This window comes from Bos grunniens, chromosome X (genome assembly GCF_055505025.1).
Source record: "Bos grunniens cultivar Pamir isolate PY7600 chromosome X, Bosgru_T2T1.0, whole genome shotgun sequence".
Lineage (NCBI taxonomy): Eukaryota > Metazoa > Chordata > Mammalia > Artiodactyla > Bovidae > Bos > Bos grunniens.
This window is the reverse complement of record NC_141194.1, coordinates 68,885,814-68,902,899: the sequence shown is the minus strand read 5'-3', so window position 1 is coordinate 68,902,899 and position 17,086 is coordinate 68,885,814. Positions and strand designations below refer to the sequence as shown.

Below are 17,086 nucleotides of genomic sequence, written 5' to 3'. Positions count from 1 at the left end.
GAGGGAAATAAAACTTAGTTTTTCCTTACAAATAAGTTTAAAACCCTTCTTAACTTGAATAAGTGTTTAGGTATGGGAATATATTTTCAGCGGGATCCTCATACACACTGTTGTATAGGACTTCCCAGTTGCTAGAAAAGCTCTTGTCTCCATTTAGCTCATTTAGGTTAGACAATCTATAAAGAAAGTATTACAGGCTATGAAGGAAAAGAGGACAATTATATTCCTTTGTTTCTTATCCTCACTAAAAGATACAGCAAGAGGAGTGAAGTCTGAAGGGAAACAGATTTCTTCCCTCTCACTCTTAGTGAATGTGTGGTACTGCCTCCAATCCTGCCCCATTGTTGATTAAAAAAAAAAAAAAAGACACCTAAAACCACAAGGTAGTTTGGAACTTCTGGTAGAGGAGTTGGATGATATAACAAAACAGACACTGACAAAAAAATTCTTTTTTTTTAGAATACTATAATTGTAAAGTTGAAGGCACATCCTTGGCAGAAATATGATCAATTGCATGCTTATGGAAAAACAAACCACTGAATATCTTGACTACAGAAGATGATTATTGCACAACATTGTCCACTGATGTTTTGGGTATTAACCAACAATGGTTAATTAAACATTTCTTTAAAAGCATAAGATTGAGACGCCTGGTTTTGGCTATAAAAGGCATTTATTATCAATGCCATTACAGAAGCTCTTTTCACTGAAGAACAAGAATTCATGCTTTTGTATTTTATCTGGTTACCCATACCAGATAAACTTTCAGAAAGACTACAGAAAGTTAGTGTAAAAATAGCTAATAATTTGGCATGAATCTAAATATTTTATATTTGGTAAAACAGTATTTTTAAAATATAGAAAATAAACAAAAAAATCTAAAAGGAGTGAGTCCAGAAATGTTTTTATTCTTATTAAAACAACCAGTAACCAGATGCCTCACCCAAAGGAAATAACAAAATAGAGTAAAATAAATATTAAGGAAAATAATTTTAAAGCAAGATTCACAAGTAATAGAATAAATTCTCTAAGAGCACACATTTTTGATTTTTAAGCTGTGTATATAAAAGATATGGACATTTAAATTTTTGGAAACATTTTGTCTACAATGCAATTTTAAGTATTCTTAACAAGGAATACATCCAATAGAATAACTTTTAAAAAGTTAAAGCAAAGTATAAAATTATTTGTTCACAAGGCATCAAATCTAATACTCTAAAATGTTGATACTAAACTAGGAAAAATAACACTTCTATTGTCACAACTGACAACCATACTTCTTTAGACTATGACACTAAATAGTTATGCTTTAACCTTTGAAATTTAAAAGGCATCTTTGGGTATTTAAGATAAAAGATGCCCCTTAGTTGAGTCTGAATCAGCACTGAATATGAAAACATCCTTGTTATCATCAGACTGAGGGCATGGTTGCTGAATGAATACAGAAGAGTGACGAAGGAACAACAAAAAACGAACTTCAAATATTCTAATATCAAATTCAAATATAAATCCATTTCCTTCTATATGGTAACATGTGTATACATGTATGATACGAGTAAACACAGACGCATATGCACACATTTATAAAGTTTGTTCTCATTAGTAAATAATTACCTAAAGCTAGTTGCTAACTAAAAGCAGGGTTTTTGATCCCCTCCATATATCACCTCTCTGTTTGGTGACTACATATGCTCTATGAAGCTAATGGGAGCTCAGAATTGCAAGAGACTTGCGGAAGAGAATTCAAAGATAGTGACAGATATTTAAAGCAGGATTCTTTCGAAATGGCATGTTTTCTATTCCTGTACAAAAGGCTAAATTATATTCTTGATTTTTCTCAGATTATATAGGCTCTCTTCTCATTGACCTATGACGTGCATCTCTTGGCATGTGGGGCCAAATGGACAACTCTAACACACACATGAAATAAACGTAGTAACTGGCTATGTTCAAGTGCTTCAGGGAGATAGGAATGAGAATGAGGGGAAAGCTGTCTCTTTTTTCAAAAGTCTCTATTATACATTTTTTTGTATTAGCTATTTCTTCTAGAAGAAACAAGTTATGGTATGATGGACCACTGGAATTGAAATAAGAAACAAGTATTAAAATTCAAATTGAAAGCATGGAAGATGGCATAGGCATTGGTCTAAAAAGAGCCTAGACATACAAATTCATTCATATTTCATTAAAATTGGTTTGCTTTTCTAGATTAAAAGCACCTTCATCACATTTTAGTTCTCTTTTCAAGATAGATGAGATAAAAATGAGATCTTTTCCAAATCTTAAAAGTCAATGTAAAAAAAAATAAGTCAATATAGAATTATGTTGTAAACTTTTTGAGTCTGTATGAAAGAACAAGAGAAAAAGGAAGTTGGGGAAGAAGAAACCCATCCCCTACTCCCACATGATTTGACTCTGCTCTGTAAAAACAATTTTTAATATAATAATTAATATTTACTGAGTATAAATCTTATGTGCTAGGCATTGAGTTAGTAGCTTTACATGTGACAATGGGAATAGATTTTAGGAACTTACGAGTTTTTTTCACTTACATATTCTGCATCTGAAATCCACCTTGCAGATAACAAATTAGTTTAAATAGTCATACAAGTACCATACCTCTGACCAATGTATTAACTCCCAGGCACTCACAGGGCAATTTCTAAATTTATATGCCAATGAGAAGCCTATAAATCTGCCAATCACACTAACTAGCAAGTGCAAATATTTTAAACTACAGACAAATATAGATTTGGCTAAAACGTATCACAATCTAGGGAAATTCTTATTTCTGTATTACAATTTGTATTACAATTTACTATAGTTTTTGGAAAAAGCAGCTTAGTGTAATGGCATTATTTTAAAGTCATTTTGAGAGATTATCTAAAACAATAAGACAATTAAAATCTATTAAATTATAAATATCAGCTAATGTCTTGTATTCTTTCCAAAAAGGACAGATTTAGTGAATCCAGGCTTTCATTCCAATCCCAAAGAAGGGTAATGCCAAAGAATGTTCAACCTACCACACAACTGCACTCATTTCACATGCTAGCAAAGTAATGCTCAAAATTCTCCACACCAGGCTTCAACAGTATGTGGACCAAGAACTTCCAGATGTTCAAGCTGGATTTAGAACAGGCAGAGGAACTCAGAGATCAAATTGCCAATATCCATTGGATCAAAGAAAAAGCAAGGGAATTCTAGAAAAACATCTACTTTTGCTTCATTGACTACACTAAAGCCTTTGACTTTGTGATCACAACAAACTGTGGAAAATTCTTAAAGAAATGGGAGTACCAGACCACCTCACCTGCCTCCTGTGAAACCTGTATGCAGGTCAAGAAGCAACAGTTAGAACCAGACAAGGAACAATAGACTGGTTCCAAGTTGGGAAAGGAGTATATCAAGGCTATATATTGTCACCCTGCTTGTTTAACTTATATGCAGAGTACATCATGCAAAATGCCAGGCTGGATGAAGCACAACTGGAATCAAGACTGACAGGAGAAATATCAACAACCTCAGATATGCAGATGACACCACACTTATGGTAGAAAGTGATTAGGAACTAAAGAGCCTCTAGATGTGGACAGTGAAAAAGCTGACTTAAAACTCAACGGAGTGCTCAGCCTTCCACTGAAGACTGGTCTGCAGCCCCCACCACCCAGGCCACGGAATGGGTAGGAACCACCACTGAGTGGTAGTAAGCTGTTCTTCCAGACACTTGTAGAACTTCCACAAACTTCCACCAAAATGGAAATTTGGTTGATGGAAAATAAACTGTTTCTAAAAAAAAAAAAAACTCAATGTTCAAAAAATGAGTATCATGGCATCTAGTCCTATCACTTCAGGGCAAATAGATGGGGAATACATGGAAAGAGTGACAGACTTTATTTTTTTGGGTTCCAGTCACAGACTGTGACCATAGCTTGTTCCTTAGAAGAAAAGCTATGACCAACCTAGACAGCATATTAAAAAGCAGAGATATGACTTTGCCAACAAAGGTCCATATAGTCAAAGCTGTGGTTTTTCCAGTAGTCACGTATGGATGTGAGAGTTGGACATAAACAAGGCTAAGCACCGAAGAATTGATGCTTTTGAACTGTGGTGTTTGAGAAGACTCTTGAGAGTCCCTTGGACTGCAAGATCAAACCAGTCAATCCTAAAGGAAATCAGTCCTGAATATTCATTGGAAGGATGGATGCTGAAGCTGAAGCTCCAATACTTTGGCCATCTGATGCAAAGAAATGACTCACTGGAAAAGACCCTGATGCTGGGAAAGATTCATGGCAGGAAGAGAAGAGGACGACAGAGGATGAGATGGTTGGATGACATCACCGACTTAATAGACATGAGTTTGAGCAAGCTCTGGGAGATGGTGAAGGACAGTGAAATCTGGCATGCTGCAATCCATGGGGTGGCATAGAGTTAGATGTGACTGAGTGACTGAAGAACAGCAAGAATAACAACAAGGTAACTTTATGACCAGTATATGTTAAAGATGGTAGTGTCAATCTTTGGGAAAAAAATCAATTGTAGAAGTGGCACAAAATCTTAAGTTTCTGAACCAAGGCTGACAGACAATACTAAGAACTTATAGCTGAACTCAGCAGGAATGAACTGAAAGATTACACAGAGCTAAGGAGTCACTGAAGGAAGAATCTGATCTATTTTTTTTAATAGTGGAAAGATGGGAAGCAGGGAACTATATAGGCCCTTAAGGTCTTTGAGCTACAAGACAAAGAAACAAAGAAGGTACTGGAAAAGTTGTCAGTTACTTTTGTCAATGAGAAGCTATCTACACTAGCTCACTTGAAAGAACATAACAAAAGTAAACACACTGGGGCATCTAAGAAAGCAACCACAAAGACCAAGATGCAGGGAGAATAAGAGGGGAAGAAAGCCTGTAATAAATAAGGCACGTCTATTTTTAAACAATTTCTACTGTTTTTCTTCAAAAACTAGATGTTTTATACAGTGCTTTGAAAGCCACTGCTCCCCAATCTGGCAGGCAGGGAGAAGGGCTCAAGAATCTCAAGATTATGCACTCAAATTTTACAATGTTTAATTATCTTTTCTTGAACTTTTAGTCAAATAAAAAATTATTTATGACTTCAGCAGCAATTCAGCATCTTCAGCTGTAGGACTTGTAAACCTCACTGCTCTACCTTATCTGTTGCTAGTGAAAACAAAAAATACTGGAATTTCATTTTCAATAAAGCTAGGTTCTGAGCTGATGCCCTGAAAAAGATATTTTTGCCATCAGACAAATGCAATTCAAATAGGTTCCCTAAAATGAGAGCATGAGACCAACATAAAGCCTTGCAATATTTTAAAAAGCTAAGGTGATCATGAATACTGTGTCAGTGCAGGACAACATCATCTAGCAGCATTCTCTGTGGTCTGTTACAACGCACTGTCGTCATCTTCCCTGCAGTCTCCGACCAGGAGTGAGTGCTTGTCAGGTTCACTGGTACCAACGCTGTTTAGTGATCGTTTATCAGACAGTAGTGAATTTATGGAGGCTCTGCTGTAATTAACAATTCGGTCCAGCAAACCCAGTTTAGGAGAATTTCTTGAGGTATCATCTATTCCAACATGAACACTTATTTCTGAAGGACTTTTCTGTCCCATTTGGTTTCGGGCATGTAGTTCATAATTCTCATAAGTTGGTTTCCTGTAACTGGAAAGATGCAAAAGTATACTAGTTTGAAATAATCAAATGTGAACCAGGTGCTTGTTACATTCAAAAATGAAAAGAGATTTGGATAGTATGAAATGTATAAAGGTGGCCCCTGCTACGAATTTAGCTCAAAAGGAGTTGTGTGAGGTCACATGATCAGAATCCTACTTCTCAGAGCCAGTGCACTAGATTTTACACCCCGCAGTGCTTGTGGTTGCTCTGTATAGACTACACAAGGTGATAATTACATAAAATTAATATTTATTATTAAAAACAGTTTGGGCTTATCATTAATCAATACAAGAATAAAACCTAGCAAGACTGACTGTGGGTGATAAAAGGAATACAAAAGAGAAGCGTGAGCAAGCCATTATACTTACAGTTTAAGGAAGAGTGAAGAAAGTACTACTGAAACAGATGAAGCAGCCATTGCAGCAGATCCCATCCAGGGTTGCAAAACCAAACCAATGGGCATAAAAACTCCTAGAAAATAAGTTTGGATTAATTAGAGCAGACAGTACTAAACACATTGCCAATGTGTTCCTAATACATATATACAAATCATTTCCTTCCTCAATATTTAATCAGCAATTTATCCTCCTGTTGGTACAGATTTATGTCGTTGCTGATTTTTCACTAACAGAGTGTTGCTGTGAACATTCTTGTACATGTCCCCCTGTTTGAGAACTTCCCTAGGGTACATACCTAGAGGTGAAACAGCTGGATTATAACATGGGCACACCTTCAACTTTAGGTAGATGCTTCTCAGTTGTTCTCCAAAGTGGCTATACCAGATCACAAACCCCCCAGTAGTGTATTAGAGTTCATATTCTACAAACTTATCTACACTTGGTTTTGACAGACATTTTAAAATTTGTTCAAATGATAGAGATGAGATAGACTTACTGCACTTGTAGTTTTTTTATGTGCTAATCTGTATTTTTGTACTTTTTCTACAGTGACCATATATTACTTGTATAATTTTTCAAAAATAATTTGCTCCATGAATTAATCTCCCTGGACTTTGATTGTTCTACTGTGTCTTCTCTGTATCTGTGTTTCCCTGTTGATAACCAGCTTTGTAATTGTTCTCATGTTCTTCATGTTCATCTTTGGCTCTCTAACCAGAGAGAACAAAATGTGATAACTATTTTTCTTTCTTTTTAAAAAAAAATATTTAATTTTTATTTATTTTTGGCTGTGCTGGGTCTTCATTGCTGTACATGGGCTTTCTCTAGTTGCAACAAGCAGGGGCTACTCTTCACTGCAGTGTGCAGGCTTCTCACTGTGATGGCTTCAGTAGTCGAGAAGCGTGGGCTCCAGTAGTTATGGCTCATGGGCTTAGTTGCTCCACAGCATCTGGGATCTTCCCAGACCAGGGAAGATTCAACCCGTGTCTCCTGAATTGGCAGGAGGATTCTTAATCACTGGACCACCAGGGAAGTCTGATAACTATTTTTCTCATGTTATTGTTAACACCTACCAAGCCCCTAGGTAACAGGGATGATCAGATGCTTATTAAATAACTCTAACCTGCTTTTTGGAGGTTCATATTCTTTTTTTGGGGGGGGTCATATTCTTTTGTTCAATCTCTCTCTCTCTCACACACATACACACACCCCTGGCTCCCCAACCTAAAAAACTGTTGGTATCTTAAAACATTACGAACATTCTCTATGTGTTATAATTACAACAATGAAACAAGATAAAAACTGATACAGAGTAAAAAAGATCAGAAAGATATGTACAAACTAAAATACCAACAATAGTTGTATTTGGGTAGTGAGATTAAAGGTAAATTTATTCTCTTCAGCAAAAAAAAATAAATGACCAAGTAAATAAGTACATATGGAGAAAGAGATGAAGCAATGTGGCAAGATATATTAACTGTGAATTTAGGCGAAGGGTACACAGATTTTATTATATCATTTTTTCCCTTATTTTTGTAGGTTTGAAAATTTCAAAATACAAAGTTGGAGGGGAAAAAAAGGTAAAATAAAATAAACCTGTCTGAATGATAATACATTTTAAGGCATAATGAAAATGCTGAAAATTTAAATTACTGATTTTCCCTGATAGCTCAGTTGGTAAAGAATCTGCCTGCAATGCAGGAGACCCTGGTTTAATTCCTTGGTGGGGAAGATCCACTGGAGAAGGGATAGGCTACCCACTTCAGTATTCTTGGGCTTCCCTTGTGGCTCAGCTGGTAAAGAATCCGCCTGCAATGCAGGACACTTGGGTTTGATCCCTGGGTTGGGAAGATCCCCTGGAGAAGGGAAAGGCTACCCACTCCAGTATTCTGGCCTGGAGAATTCCATGGACTGTATAGTCTATGGGGTCGCAAAGAGTTGGACATGACTGAGTGACTTTCACTTTCACTTTAATATTATCTCTCACCATACCAGCAGGCTACATACAAAACTGGGCTCAAAACCAGTAAGAAGAAGACTAAAACTTCCAATATGGTAGACATCTAATGACTTCAGGAAAAAAGCAACACAAGTTAACCATCACATACCAGCAGCTATAGGAATTCCAATCAGATTATAAATTAGAGCAAAGACAAAATTTATCCGAATCCTCTTGACTGTCTTCCTTGATAAATCAATACTTGCCACTACATCCAGAAGATCATTCTGAGAACAGAAATTTTTATGATATTAGCAATAGATTCTAACTTAACTAATAACTTGTATTTGATACCATGTATGACAAAGATGATGTGTATCTTAGGGAAATATGTGAATTAACTCAAATCTCAGATACTGCTAAAAATTTGAGTCAGTCTTGGAAGAGGTTTTTCAGAATTTTTTTCTCAGGGTTCTGAAAACACTTTTAGAGTTGTATGCTGGTACAGGGACTAAACCCCACTAAAATAACTTCAGCAAGTACTTGCTGAAGATAATTGTGTTCTATGTATATTCCTAAATTTAATTCATTTAGAAGTTTGTCATTCTCATTTGCTCCCCTGAATTGAGAAAGTATGAAAGTAATTACTAAGACTTCTCATACTCCCATCCTGAATTCTCCCTTTCTCAAAGGCCAGGAGGATGGAAATTAGAAGGACAGAGTCATTGTGTTCAATATACAACATCATCTCTGACCATGCAGAGCAGTCTCACACTCCTGAAAGGTCAGGCCACCAGACTTACCCTTATTAAAACCACATCAGCTGCTTCAATGGCTACATCTGTGCCTGTGCCAATAGCAATTCCAACATTAGCCATCGCCAGAGCTGGGGAGTCATTGATTCCATCTCCTACCATTGCTACCCGTTTCCCCTCCTCTTGAAGTTGCTTCACCTTAGCAACCTTGTGGGAAGGTAGAACTTCAGCAAACACTTTAGTAATGCCAACCTACATGAGGAAAAACAAACTCCACTCATTTCAAGAAATATTACTGAGTACATGAAATATAGGGCTTCCCTGGTGGTTCAGTGGTAAAGAATCTGTCTGCCAATGCAGGAGATGCAGGTTCGACCCCTGGTCTTGTCTGGGAAATTTCATGGACAGAGAAGCCTGATGGGCTACAGTCCATGGGGTAAAAAAGAGTCAGACATGACTGAGCAACTAAATAACAAAAACAACAAAGCCTAAAATATAACTGTTATATTTTATATAAAATATTTATTATTTTATATAGTGATTTTATATACATAACAATGATGGTTCATCATTTTATATGATGAGGTGCCTGCATTTTCCACCTACCAGATGTCCAGATTTTAAAATATTAGTAATATCTAGGGATAGTAAGACTACAGGGAAATGAGCTCTCTTAGATACTGTTGGTGGGTGTGTAAATGTGTACTGTCATTTTGGAGGGCATGTACCAGCATCTATCAAAGTGTGCATGTCATTTGGTTAAGGAATTCCATTCCTAGCTATATTTTGGACATTCTTATACATGTATAAAAGATGTATGCCCAAGGATGTATATTACTGCCTTAGTTGTAACAACAAAATTTTCAAAAGCACATAAATTATTATTTTTTATTAGAGGAATGGTTAAGCCAATTATGATACATTCACACCATGGAATTCAATGCAACGATGTAGAAAGAATGAAGTAACTTTATATGTTCAGACATGGACAAAGCTCCATGGACATGGACAAGGCATATATATTATTATCTGAAAGAAAGTAAACTGCTAAACAATTTGTACAAAAATGATCCAGTTTATGTTGAAAATACCAGAACTATACATCTGTATATGAACAATAAGTACATAAGAAAGTGTAAGGGGCGAGGGCTGGACAGGAAGCTTGGGAAAAGGGTGACAAACTTTTTACTTTATATCCTTCTGTATCTTTTTATACAAGACAGTATTTATATATTACTTCTATTAGTCAATAGAAGAGGGGAGAAGGCATTCCAAAGTAGAAAAGACTAACATGAGAAAAGTTTTAGAGGGAAGGCAAAGGTGGGGGATCAGTAGCAGGAAAATGCCACGGAAGAGCTGGTTCGTTCTACCAGTGGTATCCAGGATGGACTAGAGAGGGCCATGCATGGAGCTACTGCTGTACTTTAGGCATGAGAGGATGAGAGCCTAGCTTAGGCTGGCAGCACTGGTAGAGACTACGAGCAACATTTCAAAGGAAGCATCAACAGAAACTGTGTACAATGTCACTAAGCACCTCATGAATTAAGCAAATAGCTTTTTACTTATAACAGTTTCAGAAAAAAGTGCAAAGCCCTTCCTGCGCAGACAGTATGTCAATTCTTTTTTAAGGAACCAGGTATGGCTACTCAGGGATAATGAAAATAATAGGTAGTACCAATTCTTTAGCACCTGAAGGGAAGAAAGAAAATGTATGTGAAGACTTAGAAGTTAACACATACTCCCACCCCAACTACTAAGTAAACCCATTACCTGAGAAGCAATAGATCTAGCTGTTTTACTGTTGTCTCCAGTCATCAGAACTACTTCTAAGCCCATAGATTTCAGAATATGGACAGCCAGTTCTGCTTCAGGCTTCACTGTATCAGCAATAGCTATCAAACCGCACAGCTCATCTAATGTAAGAGCACCAGAAAATAGAATTTGGAATATGGTGAAAGCAGAATAATAGTCTGACTTAAAATTTCAGAAAGAAATGATTTTTGTTAAACAAAGTTGTTCAGGGCTTAGCTTAACTCCAAATACCCCTAAGCCCACACAACCCCACAGTAAGCCTCTATTCTTGGTTGTGAAAATACCACAAACCCCACAGTAACCCCACAGTAAGCCTCTATTCTTGGCTGTGAAAATCTCAGAGTGAGGTAGGGGTTACTAATGAAGGTAATAATAGGAAAATGAAAATAAACTTTACTGGATACTAAAAGACTTACATTCTTCCTTTAGAGAAGTATTGCCAAGAGCTCCAAACACTTCAGCTAATTTAAAGGCAAATGAAACTGAAACCCAATACCTTCTTCAAAACTGGCATTTTATACTGGGAGGAAAAAATCACTGCAGTAGCTATTTTATTTCAAAAATGAAAGTAAATGGTATTTTCTGCTTTTCCCTGGACCTAAAAAGGCCATAGTAAGATATTGCCTTCATACTTAGCAAAGATTATAAATGTTAACTAATTAATCTCACAGCTACAAACTTACCCTAAGAAATAATTTAATAAAAGCCAGGCAAATGCAAGAGAATTTTAAATTAATCAGTAACAATTATGTATTGCTGACATTTTTATTTTGCATTCAGGCTCCTTTTGAATAACCCTCATAGTTCAGATATCTCTCAAAAATATACAGAAAACAATTGAGATCACAACACTGAGTCACAGTGTACTTAAGGAAAACCTTACCATCAACTGCTACCAGTACAGCAGTCCGACCTCTTCTCTCATGTTCAGTCATGGAATCATTTACACTGTTATTAATGGCAAGACCATTTCTAATCATCCACTCCCGGTTGCCAATGAGAACTTTGTACTGCTGAGCATTAAGAGCATCTGAAAGAAAGTACAGAAGAAACATTTAGTGAACTTGTTTAATATTTACAACAACCCTTAAGGGACATTCTTCCTCTCTAAGCTTGCAGTTACTACATCGGTTTTTTTGGTAGAACATAGCCTATGACAGTGATTTCCAAATGTTCAAGGAACATACTCTACTCTTCTATGCCTCTGGGCCTTTGCACATGTTGCTGCCTCCACCTGGAGGTCCTCATCACTCCTCTCCAAATACCAAATTGCATCATATTCCTTAGAAGCTAGTTCAAGCATTACTTTCTTGGTGATGCTTTCCATTCAACATTTCCTTATGATCTTCCATGGCAATTGAATAAAGTTAAAAATATTTAGTGTACATCAGTACAACCATCAATGGTTAGATAAGAACACAGAACTACAGTGATATCTTACTAACTTTAAGTGGGCCCTTAGTGCTTTCTGGCAATTCTACTGTATTTCCCTAGTCCATTCATTCTCCATTCCTTCTAGATGGCTATTTTATACCTTTTTTTCTCCCATTCTCATACCAGATGATGATGCGCTTCCTACTTCAGGAAGAAAATAAAAGCAATCAGAAAAGAACTTTCAGAAGCTCTCATTGCCATATATACCCAACTACCTAAGCCTCTGTACATACTGATCTAGTTTATTTTCTGTTACTATAAACAGCCCCAACTCCTATTTAAGGCCAACTTCTCCACTTGCATAAATAGATCCCTCTCCTTTGTCTATTTCAGAACATCTCTCCAACAATTCTCTCCTCTCTCTTCTGCATCATCATATTTTCTACTTCTGCTGCACACAGTCCTATTTTTAAAAAAGAAAACAAAACAGATCTCATTTATCTCTCTAGCTACTGCCCCATTTCTTTGCTTCTGTTCATAGCAAAACTCCTACAAAGTGTTGTCTGTATCAGCTTCCCATTCTCCTGTGAACCTGTTCAAATAGAACTTTTGTCTCTCTTATGCCAAAGAATTGTTCATATGGTACACCAGTGATCTTTAATAAATGTAAAGGGTAATTCTTAGTCCTCATCTTACTTGCTCTATTAGCATTTAACACAGTTGACTTTCTCTCCTTGAAATACTTTCTTCATTTGGCTTCTAGAGCACCACATTCTTATGAGTTACCTCCTACCACTTCTGTTTTCTTTACTGATCATTCTTCATCTCCCTGATCTCTTAATTTGTAGTGTTTCAGGGCTTAATCCTTAAACCTCTTCCCCACCAATCTACTCTCACTTCCTGATTTTTTGCAGGGGCTCACCTCATGGCTTACAGAATCTTAGTTCTCTGACCAGGGATCAAACCCAGGCCCATGGCAGTCAAAGTGCCTAGTCCTAATCATTGGCATGTGTGAATACTCAGTTGCTTCATTCATGTCCAACTCTTTGAGACCCCACGAACTGTAGTCTACCAGGCTCCTCCATCCATGGGATTCTCCAGGCAATACTGGAGTGGGTTGCCATGCCCTCCTCTAAGAGATCTTCCTGACCCAGGGATCGAACCCACATCTCCTGCATTGCAGGTGGATTCTTTACTGCTGAGCCACTGTGGAAGCCCCCTAACCACTGGACCACCAGGGAATTCCCAACTCTTTGAAGATTTTATGCAGTCTCATCACTTTAAAGACCACCTATATCAGCACTGTCCAACAGAACTTTCTGTGATGACAGAAATGTTCTACATCTGCTGTTTAATACAGTAGCCACTAACAACATGAGGCTATTGAGCACTGAAATGTGACTAGTATGGCTGAAGGGCTGAGTTTTAAACTAAATTTTAATTAATTTAAATAGTCACATGAAACTAGTGGCTACCACACCGGAGAGCACAGATCTATAAATGGATGACTCCCAAGTCTACAGACTTGTACAGCCACCTGCTTCCTTGATAGAATATTTACACAACATCTCCACTTGAATACGTAACAAGCACTCAAACTTAACACGTCAAAAACTGAACTCCTAATCACTTTTCCTCAACATTATCTCTCCTGTGATCTCTATCTTGTTTAAATGGTAACTCCATCCTTCTAAATTGGTTAGGCTGCAAACTTTGGCCTAATTCTTGACGCTTGTTTCTCTCATACCCCATTTCCAATATGCAAGATATGTCAGTCATCTCTCCCTTCAAGATACATCCTGGGGAAGTCCCTGGCAGTTCAGTGGTTAGGACTTCCATTGCAAGGGGCACAGGTTTGATTCCTGGTGGAGGAACTAAGATCCCACAAGCCACGTGGCATGGTCAAAAAAAAAAAAAAAGAAGATACATCCAGAATTTGCCCACTTCTTACAACCTCTACTGTATTACATTGGTCCAAGCCATCATCTTTTACCTAGATTATGGCAACAGCCCACTAACTTATCCCCTTGATTCTGTCCTTGTCCCTACCCACAGAAACAGTGTATTTTTACCAGAGAAGCCCAAGTAATACTTTTAAAATATTAAGTCAGATTCTGTCATTCCTATGCTCAAAACTCTCCAACGGCTTTCCACCTCACAGTAAAAACCAAAGTCCGTACAAAGTTCCCAATCATTTACTCTGTTCTAGCCACAGGGTTCCTCAAACTAGTCAAGCACACTTAAGGCTTCTGTATTCAACATTCCTCCTAACTGGAATGCTTTTGTCACAGATATTCACGTAACTTTCTCCCTCCCTCGCCTTAGGTTTTTGCTCAAACAGCACCTTCTCAATAAGGCCTACCCCGATCAGCCTATATAAAATAGCATTCCCTAGTATGCCCAATACCACTTGCTCTTCTTCATTTTCTTCATAGCACTATCCATCAGATAGACTCTACTTGCTTATTTATTTGCACACTGTCTAGTGTTCTTTCACCAGGAATGTAAACTCCATGAGATAGGGTCTTTGTCTATTCTGCTCATTGCTGATTCTTTAGTATCTTGAACAGTGTTTATAAAACCTGTCAGATGAACGAAATCACTATGTGTCAGTGTGCTTGATACTATGAATTCATAGACAAATAATAAAGAAATCACAACTTAGTAGAATCAGGCAGATAAAGAATTATCATGCAGTGTGCCAGATTAAGTATAGTTATGCCTAAAAAGGAAAAGCAAATATCTCTGCCTATGTATGTCAGTCAGTGGAGGCTTCACTAAAGAGAGATGTGAGCTGAGTCTTCAAAGATGAGAAAATAGTAAATTAAGTGATCTAACAGGCATGAAATGACACGATGTACAGAGAAACTTTAAGTAGTTCCATAAGAATGAAACACAGGGTACATGCGTGACAGTGGAAAAACACAAGATGGGTGGTGCAGGGAGGCAGGAGACATATCATGGGAAATATATCTTGAACAAAACACAGAGAGACTGGACTTTGTCCTGTCAGAGATGGAGAGCCTATAAAGCCAGGATCCTTAACAGATTTCCATGGAGGGGCTTAGGGATATATACAGATGTCCAAAACAGAAATTTTCTGAGTAGTGGGAATAGCTTTTATCTCATTTCTCTAAAGGTTTGTGACTCAAAAATAGGTTATAAACCACTGCAATAAAAGGTATTAGTCAGAAAGTGATATAATCAGGTTTGAATGTTAGCAAAATTACTCAAGTACAAATGGGTGGGGAGGTGGCAAGTACACTTAGGTATGTATATCTTGGTTTTGGTCAGATGGATAGACCAACAAGAAACTCGGTAAAGTGGCGTTGCTGCAGATACGGATTTTAGAGTGGCAGTGGAAACCCTACAGATGGTAGAATAAGCAATAAGCATGAATGAGATTATACAGAGAGAATATGTAAAATCAGCAAAAGACAAAAGACCAAAACTCTGAGGACACCCAACATTTGAGAGCAGGAGAAAAGAGCAATCAGGTGAGGATTTAAAAGAACAGCCAAATTGGTGAGAGGAGACTCTAGAGAAAGCAGGGTCATGGAATCATGGGAGAAAAAAAATTTAGGACAGAAGAAATGGTCAACATTGTCAAATGCCTTAGCGAAATCAGGCAGCAATGAAGACTGAAAACTGACTACTGGAGAGGGGACTAAACAAACTTAAATAGTTTCACTAGTATGGATGGGGCAGAAGCCAGACTGTGCATTGAATTTAGCCAGCTTAGACTAGTCCTTCTAGAAGCTTGTATATTAACGAAAAGACAGACAGATGGGACAAAAATCTAGATGGGAATACAGTGATTTCGATGGGAGAAATGTTTCTATGTTTAGGAGAAGGAGCTATGACAAAGAGGTGGAAAAAAAAGAAGCAAGGGGATATACTATAACAGAGTGTGAGGTCCTTGAGGAATCAAGAGAGGGTGAGATCTGGAGCAAAGATGAGGGGATTCATTAGGTAAGAAGAGGCATACTTCTTTCTCTGAAAATGGAAACATTCTGGGCAAAAAAAAAAAAAACTGAAAGAACACATGTCTGAGAATCTTAAATTTTTGTGTGAAAAATAAGCCAGACAATTTGCTTAGAGAACTAGGGAGAAGCCCATAAGAGCTTGTGAAAGATACCAAAGGTCTGGAGCAGCTGTGGTGAGAGATAAAGACAGCTGAAGTAAGATGGAAGATCAGCTAGAGCTAGGGGTTGTCACCCTCTACTGTAATCAAGGAGTGAAGTTGAAAAACGTTCTTCAGCAACTCAGTGAAATAATTAGAAGGCCTGTGGTGAAACTGATTTACAAGAATGAAACCATGATGTCAATCTTTGTTTCTTATGTAACAGTTCAATTTATAAGGTTAGATACCTGTTAATAACTGTCCCATAATTGGTACTACAAAGAAAATTAGCTTACTTGAGAACTGAGCATCAATAATCATGGAAGACGAAGTTGATGACTGTTCATTACTCTCATCTATTTGAACCAGGGATGCATTTTTAATATTATTTTCCTCTATCTTCCAGTTATTCTTGTGTAGCAAGGCTTCGATATTGGTGACTTTACAGTTAATGCCACAGCCTGGCACAACCTGGAAATCTATGCAGGTACCCAAGGTTTCAGTATCCAGCTCCTAACAAATAGAAACAGAAGGATTTCCTCTGCTGTTCTAACAATCCAAGGTCATCATTAGCAAGATCAAAAATTACTGCTGGTTAATTCTAAATGTTTAGATACAATCTACAGGCCTGGTTAATTCTAAATGTTTAGAATAAAATTGTCACTTATCATTGCCTATTTGACAGTGGGTTTTGATAAGGACAAAGGAACAGAGCATTGAGTATAATGTTCAAAGTTACAGGAGAACCTCATAATCCTTTTAAAAAATCCCACTCCATAAGATTTATACCAAATTTAGGGGAAGAAAATGTGGAAGGTTTATCAATATTCTCTGTCCTTTCCAGTAGAGAATTACAAGTTAAATATTTAATTCTATTGTCAAGTTAGATTTTCTATTTAGTACAGGGCAAAGGGTAACAAAGAACAGAGCCTTTAGTTACCAGAGGGCCTCTCTAGTATGATTCTGTGTCCTTAGTAAGCCAAAGAA

General features: G+C 37.2%; 1 protein-coding gene across 2 annotated transcripts in view; it reads right to left on the bottom strand.

Annotated features, from left to right (window-relative positions):
* Positions 1-445: 445 nt before the first annotated feature.
* Positions 446-17,086, bottom strand: part of ATP7A (ATPase copper transporting alpha) — a 127,225-nt gene continuing 110,584 nt past the window's right edge. For both annotated transcript variants that reach the window (XM_086387293.1, XM_086387294.1), the window contains 7 exons: positions 16,396-16,612; positions 11,486-11,632; positions 10,561-10,703; positions 8,839-9,042; positions 8,205-8,322; positions 6,067-6,169; positions 446-5,686 (listed from right to left, as the gene is read on the bottom strand). In XM_086387293.1, the coding sequence (XP_086243419.1) occupies positions 5,410-5,686; positions 6,067-6,169; positions 8,205-8,322; positions 8,839-9,042; positions 10,561-10,703; positions 11,486-11,632; positions 16,396-16,612 (1,209 nt within the window). In that variant the 3' untranslated portion in view covers positions 446-5,409. The remainder of the gene's footprint in view (positions 5,687-6,066; positions 6,170-8,204; positions 8,323-8,838; positions 9,043-10,560; positions 10,704-11,485; positions 11,633-16,395; positions 16,613-17,086) is intronic.